Source organism: Delphinus delphis, chromosome 1, assembly GCF_949987515.2.
Source record: "Delphinus delphis chromosome 1, mDelDel1.2, whole genome shotgun sequence".
Classification (NCBI taxonomy): Eukaryota; Metazoa; Chordata; class Mammalia; order Artiodactyla; family Delphinidae; genus Delphinus; species Delphinus delphis.
The window spans coordinates 107,250,250-107,271,793 of record NC_082683.1 but is presented as its reverse complement, the minus strand read 5'-3'; the positions used below and the strand labels follow the sequence as shown (position 1 = coordinate 107,271,793).

Genomic DNA, 21,544 nt, shown 5'->3' with positions numbered 1-21,544 from the left:
TGTCCTTATAATAAAATGTAGAAATGCACAGGAAGAAAACTGAGACAAATGTCAGGGTTTGTCGTAAACCAAATAATACGTGGGGCTACCAGAAGCTGAAAGACAAGGAAGGATCCTGGCCAAGAGCCTTCAGAGGGACAGGGGCCTGCCAACACATTGACTTTAGACTTCTAGCCTCCAGAAATGATGACAGAATAAATTTCCGTTGTTTTAAGCCACTCAGTTTGTGGGAATTTGTTATGGCAGCCCTAAGAAACTAATGCAAACTAAAATTTTTAATAATAGAATTATTTAATTTTTAAATAAAATTTCAGATTTTTAAAAATCCTAGACTGTCCTTCATTTTAATGGCAATATTAATCTTTGGCCCTGGTCAAATATTGATTTTAAAATGTGGACATTTAGTCCAAATGTGTAGTTGGAGCACCTCTATTTTTCCTTATCTGCCCTATTTGGCCTCTTTGAGATCTTCCAAGATAAAAGGTCTATCATCTTTCCTTTTATTCTGGGAAATTATTATTTCTCAAATATTTCAAGATCCAAGTAGGGCTCTGAGGCTGGCTGAACTCCATGAGTGGCTCAGCTTTCCAATTCTTCCTCTCAGCAGTTGCCCTCCTGTGGCCTACAATCATTCTTGCCTTCACACCCACATAACACTACATTCTGCTGCAGCCTCTTGAAAGCAAAGAAGATTCTTTACCAAAAGATAAGAGCAATCTACATTCCCAGTAGTTCAATTTCTGAAATGTTTGTGCTGATTAGATTGGTCTAGATTCCTGAGCTAATCAGTGTGGGAAGTGGTTAGGACTACATTTAAACCAATCATGCCAACGCTAAGAACTGTAGATAAGATCTGTTTTCTGGGAAACACATGTGGCAATGGTTCTCAAACTTGACTGCTCATTAGAGTCACCTGGGGAACTTTTTTTAAAATTCCAAGTGATGACTGTGTCCCAAATCACTTAAATCAGAATTTCTGGGGATGGCACCCAGACATCAGTATTTCTAAAAGTTCTCCAGGTACCTATGGGCAGTCAAGTTTGAGCTCCACCTACATAAGGGATTAGGTGAGCTCCTTAATGAAAATCAGCATAAAATTAGAAAAACAGAATAAGAAAAATGCTACATAGTCAATAACATACATTATAGGGCTATCAACTACTAAGTTATACTACATAAACACATACGAAATCAAATCTCAAAGAATACGTTAAGGAAACATATAAGGAGAAATAAAGTCTAGAAGAATAAGGTGATAGCCTTCATCCCCAGTGCTGTGTTTACAGTGTGGACAAAGAATGTCTCCTGCCATTTCAGTAAGCAAAAGATGTTGTGGCCAAAAAGCCCTCAGCCACTGCAGCCGCCCCTGACGGTGCACCCTGAGGAGATTCAGGATGGAGAAAAACAAGATAATGGCCCTACATAGTTAAGGTGCATATCAAAGAAATGGTTTCAATAAGCCCAAACTCTTGTATCTTCCCATACCTAGGAAAGCACTAAAATCATTAACTTGAGATGTCTGTTTTTGTGATTACCAGTAATCTTTTGATGTTCGACTACATGTTTGGTTATTTTTTTCATCAAAAACTCCTATATATCCTGGCTCCTCCCTTACCTCTTTGGAACAGTCCCTTGGATCTGAGAGGCTGTATCCCAGGCTTAAGTCCTCAGCTAAGTCCACCGAATAAAACATACTTCTCAATTTTTAGGTTGTGCACTTTTTTAAAAAGCAGGTTCATGTTATCTTCGCTGAGCTCTAGATGCATCTCTCACACTGCCAACTCCATTTATCGAGTTGAATGTTGAATGTCAACTCCATATATTGAAGGTTCTCAATCTTAAATCAGAATTCTGGATCTCCCTTCAATGCCCCAACCTATCCCTCCTCCCAGTATTCAATCCTAATCAACAGCACCACTGTTTACGCAGTTGCTCAGGCTAAAAACCTGGGGTTTTGCTCCGATCCACAGTACTACCTCCAAAATATAATCCTAATCGCAACATTTCTCACCATCTCCATTATTATTACCGTTCTCCAATCCGGCATGTCTAGACTACCCAGTGGTTCTCACACTTTAGCATGCATCAGAATCACCCAGAGGGCTCGTTAACACAAATTATTAGGGTCTGAAGATTCCACCTTTAATAAATTCTCAGGTAATTCTAATACTGCTGGTCTGGAAAAGAGACTTTAATTGAGTCACTGCTCTAGCCTGCAACACTGTAATAGCCCTCCTAATTGGTTCCCTTGCTTCTACTATGGACAGTCTAGGATCTTTGATTCACCGTAGCAACCAGAGGGATCTACTTTAAGGTTAATGAGGTCCTGTTATTCATGTCCCTACAGAAAGCAATCCAAGGGTTCCCAAAGCACTGACACTAACCTCTGAAGCCAGTCTCCTCTGCATTCCCAGCTATATTGGGGCTTTTTGCTCCTCGAACATTTCAAATATTTTCCTGCTTTGGCAATTATGCATATCTTATTTCCATTGTATGGACATGTCTTTTAAATTGAGCAAGCTTTTCTAAGAGGTAATTCTCTGGGGAGAACACTATCACCGAGTATTAGGCAAGTTTTATGTGATTTGGCCTAAGATGAGGCAGACAGAACCTACCAGAAGAATGGTTAATTCCTAGGTATCAAGACCAAGCTCCAATTTCCCTATTGGGGAATCTACACATAAACTGGGTACTCAGGTGCTTGTGAATGCAAGATACACAAATGCAAGGAAGTTGTTACTACCAATTGAAAGTTGAGTTATTCCTTTTTTATAAACACCGAGCACACAGTACAAAAAATTAATTACAACCACTGTTTTACCACTTGGGATGGGAACACCAGATGGTCGCACGTTTGATATTCCAACTTCACCTTGCATACCTAAGTTCATAAAAAACATCATTGAAACAGCCAGTTTCAAAAGTTCTGACAAAACGCAGCACATCTATACCCCATCAGCTTCTCCCAAACTAGGTAAGAATACTCCGTTACTTATCTGGAAGAAATGGCTGTGTTCGTACTTAACGACTGTGAATGCTATTAACGTTCACTACGTGAGGAAACCAAAAAGCAAAGTAGGACTACAAAAGACCCGTGTAAAACAACATGACAGCTTCTTCCACTGAGAAGGTGGGTGGCTCTGAAAAGAGCCTTTGGAAAGTCAAGCGGCCCGGCGACTCGTGCGCGCGCCGCATCCCAGCAGGCACTCACTTGGAGCTGGTGTACTTGGTGACCGCCTTGGTGCCCTCGGACACGGCGTGCTTGGCCAGCTCGCCGGGCAGCAGCAGGCGCACGGCTGTCTGGATCTCCCGGGAGGTGATGGTCGAGCGCTTGTTGTAATGCGCCAGGCGCGACGCTTCGCCCGCGATGCGCTCGAAGATGTCGTTGACGAACGAGTTCATGATGCCCATGGCCTTGGACGAGATGCCGGTGTCCGGGTGCACTTGCTTCAGTACCTTGTACACATAGATGGAATAGCTCTCCTTGCGGCTGCGCTTGCGCTTCCTGCCGTCCTTCTTCTGGGCTTTGGTGACAGCTTTCTTCGAGCCCTTCTTGGACGCCGGGGCGGATTTTGCCGGCTCAGGCATAACGGCAAGCACGAGCTGCAGAGACCACCACGAACGCAAACACAGCAGCGGCACCGAGGTTACCGGAGGCGACTCGGTACTTATAGAGGCTGTACGCAAATTAAGGTTCGGATTACGCCGCGTTGCGATTCGCGAGTTTTCAGCGGCTCTCTTGCGAGGGGGACGAGGTTATGTAAATGAGCGGATTCTGGTTGAGCTATCCTATTGGTCAGCAGGACAAAGATGTGTTTTAGCCAATCAAATTGCTCCGTAGACAAGCGCCGTTCTGCCTATAAAAGGGTGAAGCGGCGCTGTTGAGAGTGAATTTGTTAGCCGTCAAGCGGGGGTATTTTGCAGTGCCAGTGGCTGTCATGTCTGGTCGTGGCAAACAAGGAGGCAAGACTCGCGCCAAGGCCAAGTCGCGGTCGTCCCGCGCAGGTCTGCAGTTCCCGGTGGGGCGAGTGCACCGCCTGCTGCGCAAAGGTAACTACGCCGAGCGGGTGGGAGCCGGCGCGCCGGTGTACATGGCGGCAGTCCTCGAGTACCTGACTGCGGAAATCCTGGAGCTGGCGGGCAACGCGGCCCGAGACAACAAGAAGACGCGCATCATTCCTCGTCACCTGCAGTTGGCCATTCGTAATGACGAGGAGCTGAACAAGCTGTTGGGCAAAGTCACCATCGCCCAGGGCGGCGTTTTGCCGAACATTCAGGCCGTGTTGCTCCCCAAGAAGACGGAGAGCCACCACAAGGCGAAGGGCAAGTGAGGCCGGTCTCCGGAAGCCCTCCCAAGCCCCTTACCTGCAGGGGCACCTGTGAAATCAAAGGCTCTTTTCAGAGCCACCCACGTTTTCAAATAAGAGTTGTTCCAACACCTGGTTTGCTCAATTTCAGCTTTCTCAGTAGTAGACGTGCGGCCCAGGGGTACAGAGGGGGAGGGAGTGCTATTCGCCCATCCTCTGGAATCTTTGAGTACCCTTCCGGTGTTATGCTTCGGTCGGTGGGTGGCGACGGGTTGTAAATCCGGGAGGTTAGTTAACTCGGGTGAAGGTAGCAAGCCTCTTGGGCGCCAGGGTCGACTCAGTTCTAAGTGCTCCGTCAGGCGACCCGCGGTGCCTTAACTCGGAGTCGGATGCCTAGTGAGCAACTCTATAGTATAGTTGTTCCCCAGGCCTCTGCTGAACACTTGAGGTCTAGTACCAAGGGGACGTTACCTCTCTCACACACACGTACACGCCCCGTTCACCCCAGTCGGTTAGGGGAGCGGACAGTTTTCGGGAGTGTGGCGGACCTGGGGTTTGGCTTAAGTGAGTCGACTGTGTCAAAGGGGGAAAAAAAAGGCGCCTTCGCGGCGGAGATACAGGTCCCTACTTAGGGTTTCGGAGGCGGAATCTTGCGCCCGGAGGGGGCCGCACATAACTTTCCGATCCGAAAAGCACCGAAAGGCGGAAACAAAACAAAACAAAAAACCCCCCCAACGATCCGTCATGCCAACTAAGCTAGGGGGCTCTGAGAAGGCAACAAGGCGTTCCGGGGGCGGCGGGGCCAAACAGAAGGTTGAGGTTCAATTCGGGAGCTAGAAAGCGTAGAAAGAGGGTTTCGCGGGTAGCGCGTTCCAAGGGAGCGAAGGGCTGAGGAGGAACATTCTGACACAGTTGCGCTCAAAACTAACTCTCGCCCTGAAAGAAAGGAAAAACAAGCCAGGGAAAACTGTTGGCAAACTGGAAAGTAGAAAGGGAGGCGGGTGGGCGGGGGTAGGGGGGATTCTGCCCAAGCCAGTCAGTGGCGCTAGGGCCGATGACGTCACAGCCAATGGACAGCCAGCGCGGGACTTTCAATTACTGATCCGCCCAATCGGGAAAAGACTGTGCCTATAAAGACCGCTGCGGCGGGCTGGATCCCGGTTCCTCCCTTGCGCGTCGCTGCGCCGGTGAGCTCGTGTCTCGGTTCGCTATGGCCCGTACAAAGCAGACTGCCCGCAAGTCGACCGGTGGCAAGGCCCCGCGGAAGCAGCTGGCCACCAAGGCGGCCCGCAAGAGCGCGCCGGCCACCGGCGGCGTCAAGAAGCCGCACCGCTACCGGCCGGGCACCGTGGCCCTGCGGGAGATCCGGCGCTACCAGAAGTCGACCGAGCTGCTGATCCGCAAGCTGCCCTTCCAGCGGCTGGTGCGCGAGATCGCGCAGGACTTCAAGACCGACCTGCGCTTCCAGAGCTCGGCCGTGATGGCGCTGCAGGAGGCGAGCGAGGCCTACTTGGTGGGACTGTTTGAAGACACGAACCTGTGCGCTATCCACGCCAAGCGCGTGACTATCATGCCCAAAGACATCCAGCTGGCCCGCCGCATCCGTGGGGAGCGGGCTTAAGAAGTGTGCGCTCGGCTCGAGGTTCCATCATATCCAAAGGCTCTTTTCAGAGCCACCCACAACTGCACTTGGAAGAAGCTGTGCCACTTGGCCGTGCTCTCCCGGCGGACCCTCGCATACCCCGGGAGGAGAGGCTGTTAGAGCGGGCAGAGCGTTGGGCTCCAACAGATAGGCTAAAGAAAGGCCAGGTATCTGGCCTAGTCCCCTGCTTGCTGGCCGCCTTCCGGGGTGTCAAGATCTTTGAGTTTGGTCAGTCGGATTCTCTGGCCTGGCGAGCTTGCCGCTGCGTTCTTGGGCGCGGCCAGGGCGCCCAGTTTCGCTTCTCGGAGGCAGCCACGGGTCCTCCCGTAGGGTCGGGCTCTTCTAGGGCGTCTTCGTACTCGACCTTGGCCCAGAACTGTAATCTGTCCTGGGTGGGGGAGTCGGGGGGTGGGGGGGTGGGAGGTGCGGGCTGTTAGGCCAGGCGGAGTCACTAGGGGACGCTCAGGATTCGCGGGCTTGAGCGCGCGGGGGCTGGCCTTCAGGCAGCTGAGAGCCGCGCGCAGGTCTGACCTCCTCACCCCCGCCGGAAAGGGCCCCGCCCCGCGTGGCTCTCCGCCTCCGGCGGGAAATCGCCATCTCGGTCGGTCCCGCCCCGTTTCTGCCGGGGAAAGTGTGGTATTTCTGGGGTTCAAGTGTCGGTAATTTGGGGCCTCACTCCCACCCTCTGCTTCTAATCAAAACCCGGGGGTTGGGTGGAAGGGTGTTTGTACAGGTCCTAAGCCCACTTTCGTGAGCTGGGCGTTAAACATATTGCTCCTTTTCTGCCGAGTTCACAGTGAGACTCACTCTACTTCTCGAAGTAATCTCTAAAAGCTTCAAGCTGTGTTTGGATTCTCTTCCCAGACTTGGTAGTGTCTCTACATGTTTTATTCAGACATGTGGGAAGTCGGTCCCCAGGTTTTGGATTACTCAGCGAAAGAACAGAAGTGGGGCTCTGAGTTCAAGTTTGGGGAAGAGATCAAACAGGCAGAACATGGTCCTCCTTTGGGGAGAGGAAGTTACTCTCATTAGGAAATAGTGAGAATGGAGGCCTTAGAGATGATTCTTGTACCATTTGGGTGGTGGAAGTGCAAGGCCTCTAGTGGGCAGTGGCGTGGGGCAAGGTCTTGTAGAGCCCATCTCCACAGAGCTCAGATACAAAGGCTGTACAGGTCTTAGGTGACACCTCTTAACCTTCTCAGTCACTTATCTGAACTTGGAAAAGGCCAAGACTTATGTTTTCTGCTTTGTCTCAGCACAGTGCCAGGTTAAAAGCACTCATTATAGAGATCAGTGAGAATTCACAGAAGGGAGAGGGAAAAGGAAGGATATTTACTTTTTGTTTGTTTGTTTTTTAAACTTTAGTTATGTCTTTTGAGATGTGTCAGAAAAGGGGGGAGCAGTGTAGGGACTGCGGCCCCTCCTGCTACAGGTTGCAGTGTGTTTCTGCTCCAGGGTCACAGCAATTTCCAGAGCATGCCTCTGGGTCTCTGCCTAGACCCTTATTACCTGCTTAGGCCCCCAATGCAGGGTGGATCCAGGGCCTGGGTCTGTACTCTGAGTTGCAGAGCACAGGCTCCGGACGCGCAGGCTCAGTGGCCATGGCTCACGGGTCCAGCTGCTCCGTGGCATGTGGGATCTTCCCAGACCGGGGCACGAAGCCGTGTCCCCTGCATCGGCAGGCGGACTCTCAACCACTGCGCCATCAGCCCTGGCATTTTTTATATCCAGTCAGGAATAGCATAAAATTTTGTGTTCCTGTCACTGTAGAGGCCTACCCTCACAGCAATCTTTCAAATCTATTTGTTTGGGAGACCAGCATAAAAGAAGTTCATCAATGCAAGAGAACAATTTAAAATGTAAGTTTTATCATTTAATCATTTCTGTACTTAAATCATTCTCTACTCTCAGATTGAGAGTTAAAGGAAAATTAAGGGCAAGGTAAATAAATGCTTTTCCTTTAGTGATTAGGTTCTATGTGGTTAGATTTGTTTCAAGGAAAGTCTGCCCCAAACCTGGGATTTTTAGGAATAGAAAAACAGTATTTGTTCAGGTTTAATTCTGCCTTAGTGAGGGTAGTGGGGGACAGGTGCATGGGTGTGTGCAGAGAGAAACTACATGCCCTGTTGATTCTACCTTTGCTTCCTTGGAAGAAGACTTGGCCTTCGGGTTCACACCCTCTCCTGATCATCCTTCTCCTTCTCCAGGTCCTCATCTCAGCCTTCTCATGTTCTCTTTCTCTTCCAGGCCGCATCAGTATTTCTGGTTGTTTCACCCATGCTGACCTTGGCTGTTTTTTTTTTTTCTTCTCTCCTTGAAACTAAAGTGAGATCACGGCTTCCCTACTTTCCATATCTCTGCTCTCTGTCAAGTGCTCCCAAATTGGTATCTTCTGAGACCCCTGTCCTGAGCTCTACACCAATATTTCTAACTGCCTGATGGCCAGGTCCTTCTGGATGGATAATAGGCACTTCAAACTCAGCTTCTTTCCAAAACTGCATCATCTTGCTTCCCAAAGCTATTTTTTCCCTCCTATATTCCCCATCTTAACTGAAAGGCACCTTCACTCCCTCTCCCCCATCTGTTCAGGTCAGCAGTTCCTTTTTTTTCTCATTCGTCCAAATTTCATGGGTCAGCAAGTATTATCAAATCCTCTACCTGACTTTCAAGTCTATTACCCTCTCTCCATCCATCTATGGTCCCTGTCTTAACTGATACCCTCACCAGCTCTGTTCTAGAGGATTAAATATTCAGACTTGACTCTGCTTTGCTACGAAGCATCCACTCTGTGTGAGAGCTGTCTTTTTTAAAATGCATTTTTTTTGAGCCTGTCACTTTCATTCTTAAAAATTTTCTGCCTCCCTCTCTATTCCCTTCAGAATAAAGTTCACCTTCCTTTGCATGGCAGTCAGAGCAGTACAGGTTAATAACTGGTAGGGACTCTGGAGTTAGACAAACCTGAGTTTGAATCCTGGTCTCGCCCATATAACAGGTATCTGACTTCAGCAAGTAAATCTCTGTAGGCCTCATTTTCCCATTTGTAAAATGGGGACAACAGTATCTTGCTAATAATGTTGTTGGAAATATTAAAAGTGACAGTTCCTATAAAGTAGCTAGCACAGTGTCTGGTCCAGAATAAGTATTCAATTACTTTTAGTTACTCTATTAATAGTTATTAAATTTAAAAATCCCAATAAAAATTATTTTAATACACATCTAGTTCCTGGTATTTCCCAGAGCCTCCCCAGGTTTCAGGTGCACTGCCAACTGAATGGAAGGTTCTAGCCCCTCAGAACAACTGCAATCCCCAAGTATACAATGTCTTCACACACTCCATTTCTTCTCTCCAGAATGTCCTCCCCTTTTTAGGTAACCCTGAGAATCCCTGCTCATCCTTTCTTCCCTTTCTCCTCTTTGCTTTTATCTCTTTAGGCCCTCCTCCTTGCTTCTCCCTCATCCTATCCTAACACCCCTTCCTATTCCCTACTCTTGGCATTAGGCTGGCATCATTCCTCAGGGTGAGGACTGGTCCTTGTTCATCTCTGTGGCACCAGCACCCAAGCAGTGCCTGGAACACCATAGGTGGTCAAGAAATGCTTGATGAGGGACCAATTCTCCTGGTCTTCAACTCTTCGTCTTATATGAGGGAGCTGAGCAGAAGATGCTCCCAGTTCTTGGAGTACTTGAAGTTACAGATCAAGAGCTGGCCTGGACTGGATATCTGGGAAGAACTTCCAAAGTCCTTGGGGGGGTCCCAGAACATGGGAGCAGGAAACTGTCTGTGGGCAGGGTGCCTGGAAAGCCCAGGTATCCCTTGCCCATGAATGGCCACAGTCCCAGACAGCCTGCTCCTGGTGACAGGAACTGAGAGAAGAGTTCACTGAGCTACATTCCCGCCAGTGCCCCCAGTCTGTTCCTGAATGCAGAGCATCTGGGGAGGAGTGTCTGTTTCTATACCCACAAAGACATCAGATTCAGCCCTACTGACAGGATTTTTGGGGATATGGTATGGGATTGGGATGTGGTCAGGAGCAGAGAGTGAAGTATGTATAAAGAGCAGAAAGAAGGGGAGGAAGGATAGTAGAGGAGAGAAAGGGGTTGGGAAACAGAAGTCTAGGGTCCTCACTGCAATGAACTGGGGCTGATACCTGAGACCCCTTACAGCGTAGGGCCAGGGCTCCTGACCCTTAACCAGGAAAAGGCTGCAAAGAGAAAAGACTGTGATCTCCATTTCCTCATATGTAAAGCAGGATCCAATTGCACCCACTTCAGGATTGCTGTGAGGATGAAAAGAGATAATACAGCCCATACAAAGTGCTTGGAACAGAACCTTACATATGGTCATAAATCAATATTAGTAGCATCATTAATATCAGTGATGTAAATATTAGTGACATTAATGTGAATTGATGCAAGTCACAGTTATAATCATGTCATAGAAAAAAGAATGACAGGCACACACACATACAAATTGGTGAATAATTTTCAACACACAGCCAGCTTCTAGACTGTGCGCCCCAGGAAGTAAGAATACCCAGATCCCTAGATGGCTTATGGCTCATCTTTCACTCTCATTCAATTTCACAGTATCCCAGGGTGGGAAGAAGGGCGTTTAAAATTTCTGTTGAATAGCTGAAGAAACTAAAGCTGCTGAGGGAGAGACACCTGGGAACGTGGGTCATACAGCTGGAAGACAGCAGATGTGGAACTTGAGCCTGGGTCTTGTGTTTTCTTTTTGTATTAGATTCATTGTGTCAGAAGAAAAACACACAATAATTACATGTAGAGATATACTATCACTATATATGTATAGTAGCTCTGATTTCTGCTGACTCCAAACTATAGAAAGATATAATTTTATATTACTACCTGCTGCACATTCACACATATCTAAAAAATTGAAACAAGTTATACAAAAGGATATTTTTTTGGTTTGGGATGCACCTTGATATTTTCAACCCTATTCTGTTTCATTAATAAAAGGTACTGGTTCCCATTCTCTAAATTGATTTTATCACCTGCTCATGGGTTACAACCTGCAACTGAAAACCACTGCAATAGAAAAAATTACAAAGAATAAAGTAAAATCATCACTCAAATTAAAAAATTCTTACTGTTTTGTTCAACAAGAAGCCTGGCTGGGACTTCCCTGGTGGCCCAGTGGGTAAAACTCCACGCTCCCAATGCAAGGGGTCTGGGTTAGATTCCTGGTTGGGGAAATAGATCCCACATGCATGCTGCAACTAAGAGTCCCCATGCTGCAACTAAAAAGGTCCTGAATGCCACAACTAAGACTCGGTGCAGCCTAAATAAATAAATAAATAAATAAATAAACAAGAAGCCTGGCAACTGTTCATAGCTGGAGGCATGTATATGAGTTTGCAGAAATGGGAACCAGGTCCTTAGGCTCTGTGAGAAGACATGCACTATAATGAAGGCGAGCCGTGGTAGGCAGTGGAGAAAGGTGCAGATGAATTATCTGGAAGGTTAGAGGGAAAGGTCAGTTTTAACCGAGGGATCCACGGAGCTCTTCTTGTAGGACAACTTGAGGTGGGGTTCAAGAGAAAGACAAGGAGAATTGTGAGTGGTGGCTGGTCCACAGGGTCCAAGACCAGAAAGGGGAAATGACTTTTCAGGGGTGGGATTTTGAGGCCGGCTTATTGGGGGTCTTGAATGCCAAACTGGGGAGGGGGTAAATTTTACTCTGTAAACAGTGTAGGGGGAGGGATGATAGAAGAGGAAACAACAAAATTAACATACATATGTAGAGATGCTCATAAATACTAGTAATCAGAGAAAGGCAAATTAAAGCAATAATGAGATAATCACTTTATACTGGATACTCTGGCCAGTCATGGAAAGTTGAATAATGCTAAGGGTTGGCCAGGATGGAGGGCTTAGGTGGTTGGTGCTCAGCTGGTGGGGTGTGACCTGGGGCAGCCATTCTGGAGAGCAGCCTGGTACTTCTTAGGCCAATTAAGGTTACACATCATGGGAACCAGCAGCTCTGTTTGTACGTATTCATCCAAAAGAAATTCTCACACAGGTCTATCAGAGACCATGACAAGAATGATGGAACATCAGAAACAATGTGGGCATTCATCACTGGAAGAGTTGATAGAGAAAATGTGGTAGACACACTCCATGGAGCGCTCTGCAGCAGTAAGAGACAGTGGATTATATGGGCACAACAATAAGGACAGATCTTAAAAACATAGTTCTGAGAGAAATAAGGAAATGAGATCTAATAGAATATTATTTATGAAAAATTTAAAAATTAACAGATTTTGCAATCACACATAGAAATTAAAAGATACTTTAAACATAGTAGAATGGTTTTCTGTGGGGGGTGATGGGGAAAAGATAGGGAAATGGGGACAAGAGAGTAAGAAAAGTGGGGAACGCCCAAACGGGGCAATGCCTTAAGCAGGTGGGTAACATAATCAGGGCTGTGTACACAGAGGGTTAATCCGTAGTGGGGGTGCAAAAGGAGTCAGAAGTGAGCAGTGGCCAAATCCCAGGCCTCAGGGGTGTAGCAGATGAGAGGTGCTGAGCGTGAGGAGAACAAGGCAAGCAGCCACAGCAATGGACTGGAGGGAAGTTTTGATGTTGTTGCAGGTAGAAGATCGTCTGAACCTGGATGGAGATAGAAGGAGGTGGTTACGGCAAAAAGTAATCAAAGGTGTCTTGAGACCTTCCTGCCTGAGCGACTGGGAGGATGAGGCCACCATCACAGGAATAGGCAGGCTGGGATGGGTAGCTGCTGAAGCGTTCAGGCCACACTGGGTCAGAGCTGGCACCAGGCAGAGGCAAGTGGCCATGTCCTTCCGGCAGCTGGGATTGTGGATCGGGAGGTGGAGCTAGAGACCGGCTGGATTTTCCTATCTGCCCAGAGGAGCTAGAGGAACCAGTGCGAGTGCCTGGGAAAAGCTTATAGGGAGATCAAAGAAGGGGCCTCTCAGGAATCTACACCACTTAGGGGTCTGGTGGGGAAGGGAAGATAGAGTAGAGTTTTGTCCTAAAAGCAGAGGAAAAATATCATGAGGACATTGGATCAGATGATTTCTTGGGTCTTTTCCAGAATCAACATTATATGGTTCTATTAAATAAATGTAGCAAATGTATTAAAGATCCTCAGATTATTTGGGGTTTTCAAATTTTAGGCAAATATTTTAGTAAGATTCAGGAGCATCGTAATGTATCAGAGAATGCCAAGTTATTTAAACTGCATGAACGTCAGTTTCTTGCTTTGAAAATGGGGATAACTACCTCTTGGGGTTGTTCTGAAGATTTGTAAACTATGCAAACAATATAAATGGTACATAGTAGGTATTCAATAAATGGGAACTATTACTCATTATTCTCTTGTTTAAAAGTTAATTCAGGGACTTCCCTGGTGACACAGTGGTTTAAGAATCCACCTGCCAATGCAGGGGACATGGGTTCGAGCCCTGGTCCGGGAAGATCCCACATGCAGCAGAACAACTAAGCCCGTGCACCACAGCTACTGAGCCTGCGCTCTAGAGCCCGTGAGCCACATCCACTGAACCCTCGCGCCACAACTACTGAAGACCATGCCCAGAGCCCATGCTCCACAAAGAGAGAAGCCACCGCACTGAGAAGCATGCCCACTGCAACGAAGAGTAGCCCCCGCTTGCCGCAACCAGAGGAAGCCCGCACGCAGCAAGGAAGACCCAACGCAGACATAAATTAATTAATTAAAAGTAACTAAATTTAAAAAAATAAAAATTAATTCAAATCAAAGAGTGGTACCTAAATTCAACGCCAATGGCCACTTCATGGTTAGAGAAACCAGAGGTTACTCCTTCCATCTCCCTCTATTTTTCTCCTTCAACCTTGCTGCCACTATTCTTGTCCAGGGCCCTATAAGGTTTGCAACAGCCTCCTAACTCATTTCAATTTCTAATTCTCTGTCCCCTTCAGTCCACCTTGCACACCTCAGCCAGACGAACCTTCCCAAAATATCACTCTCAACTTGCTCAAGAATCAAGAGAGATCTCCAGGCTCTATTCTACTGTGTCTAATCTCCTCTGCCTGATTTCAAGGTTCTCCAAGATTCATCTCTTTAGGGTATGGTGAGCCCAGCTGAGAAGCAGACCTATCATCAGGCCTCATTAACTAAAACAAAAAAAAGACTGGTATGGAAAATCACCCAGAGGATTGCCTGCTGAAAAATAGACATATGTGTAGTGAATTCTTTTCCTTTTCAATTTATAAAATTGAATTCTTTTTAGCAAATTCTTTTCCTTTTCAATTCATAAAACTCTATTTTTTAAGATTTAACTAATATTTATTGTCTGCCATGTGCCAGGCACTATGCTAGCCATTTTGAGATGGTTTATCCCCCTTCCTATATTTTGAAAACATTGAGTATTTTTTATAATAAAGACTTACAGAGGAAAAACAAAGTGGCTCATAATCCTACTCTCTAGATTACTTCTGTTGATACACACACACACACACACCCTAAAAGTGATACTTTACTTGAGAGAGAATCCAACAGTATAGAAAGGAATAACATGAAAAGTAAAATCCTCCTCTTCCCAGTCTCCTACTTTATTTCCTCTTCATAATGGTAATAACTGTTACAGATTTCTAATATGTACTTCCAGAAAAATGTTCTATTTATTTACCAATATAGTTCTATTTATTTACCAATATTCTTTTAAGACAATTTACACAGAAGACACACTATCCTGCCCTTTGTTTTCTTTTTCCTTAAAAATATATTTTATCTATAAGTGAAATATATCAGTGAAAAAAGTATATATATATATTTTTAATATAAAAGTGAAAAAAGCAAGGGGCATGACCTTGAGATATATATATATGAAGTCCTTCTATCTCAACCCTTACAGATATAAAAGTGCCTCTGAATCAATCTGCTTTATTCTTTTTAAAGGATGCACAGCTTTCACATAATGGATATTTCTTAATTTATTTACTCAGACTCATATTAATTAATATTTAAGTATTTTCCAGATTTTTACCACTAAAAACACTGTTACAACTTATTATCCTTGTGCATATAATTGGGGTACATTTTCAGTATATCTGAAGGGGTTTTTTTGATAGGTATTGCTAAACTGTAAGCTTCCAATCTAAAAGTTTTGGTACAACGGACTCTGGACATTAGCAATTAAATTTGGTCAGTTTGTTATTTAGTTCTGAATCTCACGGTCCCTCTTAGACAGGATGAGCAAAATGTTAAGTGTTTCCTGATCTTGCAAAGTTTCTTTCTTAAGGCCGTGGGCCCTCTCCGACCAATCAGAATCCCTGCTCAGGGCTAAACTTTGTGAACTCACGATTGAATTTTCCTCAGTCAGGTTTTGATTTTGGATTTGTGTTTCTTTGATTGATTTTTCCCCCCTCTTCTCTTCCTTTGCTACTTGGATTTTGTGTTTAATGGTTGGGAAGTTATTGCATTCAGTCTTATTGCATTGTGAGGTGGTAGAAAGGAAATGAAGGGTTGGTGGCCACTCGTATGAGAAAATTGAACTTTGGCAAAATTAAGATTTGCCATGGTTCATATAGCCCAGACTATCTTCCTATCTATCTATGTATCATCTATCTATCTATCTATCTATCTATCTATCTATCTATCTATCTATCTATATCTTCTGATTGTCTGGGGTGGGGGGAATTGTATATTCTTATTTTAAGACAACCAAACAATTCAAAATGTTCAACGAATATAACAAAAACCAACATCCATAAATCACTCAAATTTTTGTGAACATTCTTCCTGATAATTCTCTATACATCCATACATATTTATATATACTAGTAATATTCTGCATTAAGGATAATTCTATCCTTTTGGCTCAAGTAGAGAAATAACATGTTCATCAATAGATAGAATATAAAGCTCAGAGTAAAAGGTTTCAAAGGAAGCAAATAAGAATGTTGTGAAAGATGACAGGAGCATCCAGTCTTCTAGAGCATAATGCTGCTATTCAGAGAAACAAGGAGCCTGGAAAGGAAAGGTAAGACTTCACACTGGTCCATTGTGAAGTCTGATTAGCCAGTGGGACACTTAAGTGCCTCTATGACCATGGTAATGCAAGTAGACATGCAGACCGGGCAAGAATCATTTGTATACATATATCCTAGTGGAAGTCTTGAATTCACCCAGGAAAGGAAAGACTTGGCAGCCAGGGCTGGCTTACAGAGAGTATTTGAGACACTCAGGAGTAGAAATGGGAAGGAAATTATTTTATTAGCAAATCAGAGCATTGGGACTTCCCTGGCGGTCCAGTGGTTAAGACTCTGTGTTCCCAATGCAGGGGACACGGGTTCAATCCCTGGTAGGGGAATTGAGATCCCACATGCCCCGCAGCACGGCCAAATAAGATAAAATTAAAAAAAAAACAAGCAAAACAAAAAAGCAAATCAGAGCATTAATTCCTCACTGTTACAGATAGTTAAGAACAACAACAAAAAAGCCATTTATTAACACAAAAATATGCATAATGCATATACTGTAATTTGGCAATATTCACAGGCTGGATATGGCTAACAGAGGATTCGGTCATATCCTATTATAATAGTATTTAGTGGAGTAGACGAGGTGGGAACAGGGATCACTATTAAAATCACTGTAAAGAAGATGTATAATTAATGGTTAAAGGACAAGATCTTGGAGAAATTTAGGAATAAATAAAAGAAACATATCCACTGATTACAAAATTCAATACTGTCAAAAACACAAACCAGTAGAGAGCAAACCTATGGACAGCAAGGGGGGAAAGTGGCGGGGGTGGGGTGGTGGTGTGATGAACTGGGAGATTGGGATTGACATGTATACACTAATATGTATAAAATGGATAACTAATAAGAACCTGCTGTATAAAAGAATAAATAAAATAATATTCAAAAAAACCCCCACAAACCAATAATATTTAGTAAAACAAGCTAACTACATTTTTTATTCATACTTCTTTTTTGCCCCAAATGCTTTTAGGAAATAAGCTATTTTAACTTTTTCCTCCTGTAATATTTTGTCCTACAAAATTTTACTAGGATCATTCACCTAATGTTTTTCTTTTCCATCAAAGAAAGCAAAATTTAACATTATGGTAAAAAATTAGGGTAATATATACTCAGATTCTAAATATTTTTGTTTGATTTAAAGAAAAACTGTTACCTAGATCAGTCATTCTCAAAGTTTAATGTGTTTCAGAATCAACTGAAAGGTTTTTTAAAATACAAATTGCTAGGTCTCACCTCCCAGAGTTTCTCATGCAATAGGTCTGGAGTGAGTCCAAGATTTTGCATTTCTAACAAGTCCCAGGTGATCTGATGTTCCTAGACTAGAGAACACACTTTGAGAACCACTAGTTTAGATAATGGACATGTTCCCCCACCCCCTTCCTTTATTCTTTGGTTTCTTTTCAAACTTTTGATATCTCCTTCTCCAGAGTATCTCAGTGAGGATCAGATATATTCAATCGGCATTGCCTTTAAAGTTAAAAAAAAAAAAATCACAGTGATATTTGAAATACAAATGCCATCAGTTGCAGTTGAGATTTTAATCTAAAGGGACGACGAAACATCTTGACCATTGAATCCTCTTTTATTTCTCACTTGGACATCTTCACAAATGTTATTCTTGCCTCTCACCCCCTGATCCTCCCCCTCCCCTTTACTGTATCTCTTAATAGGATACCAGGCATTTAGTTCCTTCTTTTTTTTTTTTTTTTTTAATATCTATTTATTTATTTGGCTGTGCCGGGTCTTAGTTGCAGCATGTGGGATCTAGTTCCCTGACCAGGGATTGAACCCAGACCCCCTGCACTGGAGAGTCGAGTCTTAACCATTGGACCACCAGGGAAGTCTGTCAGTTCCTTAACAGTCTGACACAAGCCCCACCTCCACAGCCAAGCTTGCTCATTTCCCATCAGCCAGTGACTTCTGTAGTGTTAAGACTCCTAGAGTAATCATCGGCTACATTTCTCATCATACCGAATATGTGCCACCATGTACTTTTGGGCTGTGTATGTTAGTATGTATGCATGTATATGTATGTATTTATGTATTATTTTTATCCCCTATTCTGATAATAAGCTATTACAGGCAAGTCTCACATGCTTTGACTTTCTGGCATCTCCATTGCTAAGCACCATGTTTTAAACCTAGCTCACCAAGTGTTTGATGCTAATGAGAGCTGCCGAGTGTGGAGACCAATAATGCAATAGCTGGCTTATCTTTTGGGAGCTGACAGAATTTCTTCTGTAGAATTTTTTCTTGGCTACATACAAGACAAATTTAGCTGTAAAATCATAAGCCTAGATAGAACACTAAAAAAAATCTTTTACTTGCAAATGTAATAGCTGCAAAACTATAATTAGGTTTAAGGACCAGAGGCGTGGACCTACATTTCAATTCAAATCAAGGCGATTTAGAAGTGATAGTATAGAGAATGGCTTCACATATATATATAAAGGAGAATTTACTTTTGCCTTGTCAAAAATTAAATTGTGCTTTCTGTATTGATGGTGGGTATGTTTCTGCCAGCCTCTTACTCTAGGCTACAACAGGCCCTAATGGAAAAGTCACATACCCGAACTGTTTCTTGAAGACTTGCTTTCACATTAAGGTTATATAGTTTGCTCAGATTTTATATAAGGTTCATACTTAGTTGCTTCTGCATTTGTCTCTTTGTAATGTTATCACTGAAAGACAAACCTCATAAACTAAATTCTCCCTTAAATGTAGCGTACGCGTGCACGCACAGGCACTACTCTCGGCAGATAATTGTGAGGGGCCTTTAACACCAAAAACACAGGAAACCAAAAATACTTTCCATACACTAGCCAGATAATTTCCAGATGTACTTAAGTATTGTATTAATGAGCTCCTCTCTGGTCTAACAACCTATATTTGTTTCAGTTTTGAATGGTTGGTGGCTGGATTTGGTTTTGCTAGTGCTTTTGCACCTTTCCAATTGAGCAGACTGTAATGACACAATAACCCAATGTGCACACAGCATTAAGCCACCCAGCCCACCTCCTCACTGTAGACCTGGTAAGTGAAACCCACACACACCACTTTCCAGTCTGGTCCAACGATTACAAATGATACACGCCCAAAAGCAAACTGAAAAATCCTTTAAATCTGGAGCACGTATAGCCTCTCAGGCTAGGAAAAATTGACGCAGGCAAGTGAAAGGCAGCTTTTGGTAAGTGACTCGGGTTTTCAGGGCTGTTAGCACTTTTGGGCATCGGTACCTCCTAGACTCCTGATCCCACTACTAACCAGCCCCCAAATTCAAAGTTACCTATACTTCAGGCAGGTGTCTAGCCCTTCTGATGACTGGGTGGTTGGCCCTAAAAAGGGCCTTTGAGATTGTCACGTAGCACAGAAGCTGCAGCTTAGCCTCCGAAGCCATACAGGGTGCGTCCCTGCCGTTTGAGCGCGTACACCACGTCCATGGCAGTGACCGTCTTGCGCTTGGCGTGCTCGGTGTAGGTGACCGCGTCCCGAATGACATTCTCCAGGAACACTTTCAACACACCTCGGGTCTCTTCGTAAATGAGGCCGGAGATGCGCTTGACTCCCCCGCGCCGAGCAAGACGCCGGATGGCAGGCTTGGTGATGCCTTGGATGTTATCTCTCAAAACCTTGCGGTGGCGCTTAGCGCCACCCTTGCCCAGGCCTTTGCCGCCCTTCCCTCTTCCAGACATAGCGAACGAGATCTGAAAACACCTCTGAGACAAGCAAGGTCGGCTTTTTCCCCTGATATACAAGAGTAGCGGACCAGATTGAAAACCGAAAGCGCGCGGGCGGGAAGCTGTCTAAATGGGCCCAACCCCCCTCGACATTTCGTCATTTCTTTTCTGCTGTTTCCCTATCCCTCCTTCACCTTCCACAGTTCCCTTCAACGGACTCTCACCGTTTATTTTTATTTAACTTATTTATTTTTGAAGTATAGTTGATTTACAATTTTATATCAGTTTCAAGTGTATCGACAGCGATTCAATATTTTTATAAATTAGACTCCGTTTAGGTATTATAAAATACCAGTTACATTCTCTGTGCGGTACGATATATTCTTCTAGCTTATTTATTTTATATATAGTAGTTTGTATCTCTTAATCCCCTAACTCTTATATTGCCCCTCCCCTCTCGGACTCCAATCTTTTAAAAGATCTATTTGCCAGAGTCCCCGGGAGAATTCGGATCCCAGCTTCCGGATCCCGTCGCTGTTTTCGCCTCTCTCTCCCTGTGTGCCCCCAGAAGGCATTAAATTTAGGCTAGGAAGAAAGGAATAGTGGAGATGACCAGAGGAAGAGCAAATGGAATCCAGAAACGGAAAGGAGAACAGAGCACCAGCGCCGTGTACAACACCGACAGAAGGATCCCAGGCTTCGGAACCACGGTTACATAAAACTGCAGCAAAGGCGGTTGCCACAATTAGACTGACAGACCCAGTAGGCGATCTCAAGAGCAGCGGCACCTTGGATGTGCGTGGAGGCGGAAGCAGGGAGAGCGCCGTAATTCCCGAGTCTCGTCTCTGTTTTGTTGATGTGAGGCATGGAATTTCACCTCATCTAGGAGAAATTAGATCCTAGGAAAATTGGTCTGTATACTGCAAGACTTCTAACATGGAGGTCAGTGAATCCAACTCACTGTCATGCAAAGCTCTGCTGAAAGAAGCAATATATATAGAAAGAAGACTGAAGAGCCTCTGTACCTCCGTTTCTACAGATCCTCTAAATCCGACCCTTGTTTTCAGCCAGAATTCAGTGCCCAAATCGAGGCCCTACATGGAGCTAGCAAAGTTTGCTGGATTGGGTTTCACAAGAGGACATCTGCTCCATATTGAGAGTCATTACCAGAAACTTCCTTATGAAATCGGGATTCTACTGATAACACGTTCATTATCAGGGCCTTCTGTAGAATACAGGAGGAGATATGGTTTCTGCGTCAGAAATAATTATGTTTTTTTCTGAGACATTATTATTTTTTTGATATTTAAAAAAATAGTAACGACAACAAAAAACAACTTATGTTCCTTCTTTCAGCTCTCCTTTAGCTCAACCTGCTATATGCTAATGAATCTTAAATCTATATCTTTATCCAAACTTCTAGGCTCCAGACATGTAGATTCTCCTGGGGGTTCTTTAGTCATTTTAAACTGAAAATCTCCCAAAATCAAAATATTTAAACTTAAAATCTCCAAGGTATGACTCTCGTGGGGGCTGAGGGAATATATTCTCCTCCCCCCACCCCATAAGAATGGGGTTCTCTCTCCGCTCTTTGGATGGTGCCACCTTGCATCACATGCCTAAATCAACACCCTGGAATTCACAATAGATGTTGAAGGGTAGTAGCATATGCCACCCCAAAACATGACTGTAGGAATCCAGGACATGCTACCTCAAAACATGCTGCTTTGATGTATTGATTATTTTGAGCCGTAATACTTTGAAAAACAGCAAATGCAAGGACAGACTTTCTTTGAACTCCCCTTATCTGCCTAAAGACAGATCCTTGGAAAGGAACCCAATTGACAGAAATCCCGGCCCCAGGTAGTTTCATCAACCAGGGAAGATTAACTCTTGTCACAGGA

General features: G+C 44.5%; 4 protein-coding genes across 4 annotated transcripts; 2 read left to right on the top strand and 2 right to left on the bottom strand.

Moving 5' to 3' along the window:
- Positions 1-2,698: 2,698 nt before the first annotated feature.
- Positions 2,699-3,787, bottom strand: LOC132436240 (histone H2B type 2-E-like). The gene has a single exon (XM_060028910.1). It carries the CDS (start codon positions 3,586-3,588, stop codon positions 3,208-3,210), a length of 381 nt encoding a protein of 126 aa, XP_059884893.1. The 5' UTR covers positions 3,589-3,787; the 3' UTR covers positions 2,699-3,207.
- A 106-nt stretch (positions 3,788-3,893) lies between these two features.
- On the top strand, positions 3,894-4,404 carry LOC132436231 (histone H2A type 2-A). Its single transcript, XM_060028899.1, has one exon. It carries the CDS (start codon positions 3,939-3,941, stop codon positions 4,329-4,331), a length of 393 nt encoding a protein of 130 aa, XP_059884882.1. The 5' UTR covers positions 3,894-3,938; the 3' UTR covers positions 4,332-4,404.
- A 1,077-nt stretch (positions 4,405-5,481) lies between these two features.
- Positions 5,482-6,259, top strand: LOC132424560 (histone H3). The gene has a single exon (XM_069540523.1). The coding sequence runs from the start codon at positions 5,518-5,520 to the stop codon at positions 5,926-5,928; it is 411 nt and encodes a 136-aa protein (XP_069396624.1). The 5' UTR covers positions 5,482-5,517; the 3' UTR covers positions 5,929-6,259.
- Positions 6,260-12,349: 6,090 nt separating this feature from the next.
- LOC132436227 (histone H4) lies at positions 12,350-19,667 on the bottom strand. The gene is made up of 2 exons (XM_060028886.1): positions 19,250-19,667; positions 12,350-12,585 (listed from the first exon to the last, which is right to left on the bottom strand). The coding sequence occupies exon 1, from the start codon at positions 19,653-19,655 to the stop codon at positions 19,344-19,346; it is 312 nt and encodes a 103-aa protein (XP_059884869.1). The 5' UTR covers positions 19,656-19,667; the 3' UTR covers positions 12,350-12,585; positions 19,250-19,343.
- Between the last annotated feature and the right edge of the window lie 1,877 nt (positions 19,668-21,544).

Coding starts and splice junctions, on each gene's coding strand:
- LOC132436240 (XM_060028910.1), bottom strand. CDS start 3,588: ATGCCTGAGCCGGCAAAATCCGCCCCGGCGTCCAAGAAGGGCTCGAAG.
- LOC132436231 (XM_060028899.1), top strand. CDS start 3,939: ATGTCTGGTCGTGGCAAACAAGGAGGCAAGACTCGCGCCAAGGCCAAG.
- LOC132424560 (XM_069540523.1), top strand. CDS start 5,518: ATGGCCCGTACAAAGCAGACTGCCCGCAAGTCGACCGGTGGCAAGGCC.
- LOC132436227 (XM_060028886.1), bottom strand. CDS start 19,655: ATGTCTGGAAGAGGGAAGGGCGGCAAAGGCCTGGGCAAGGGTGGCGCT.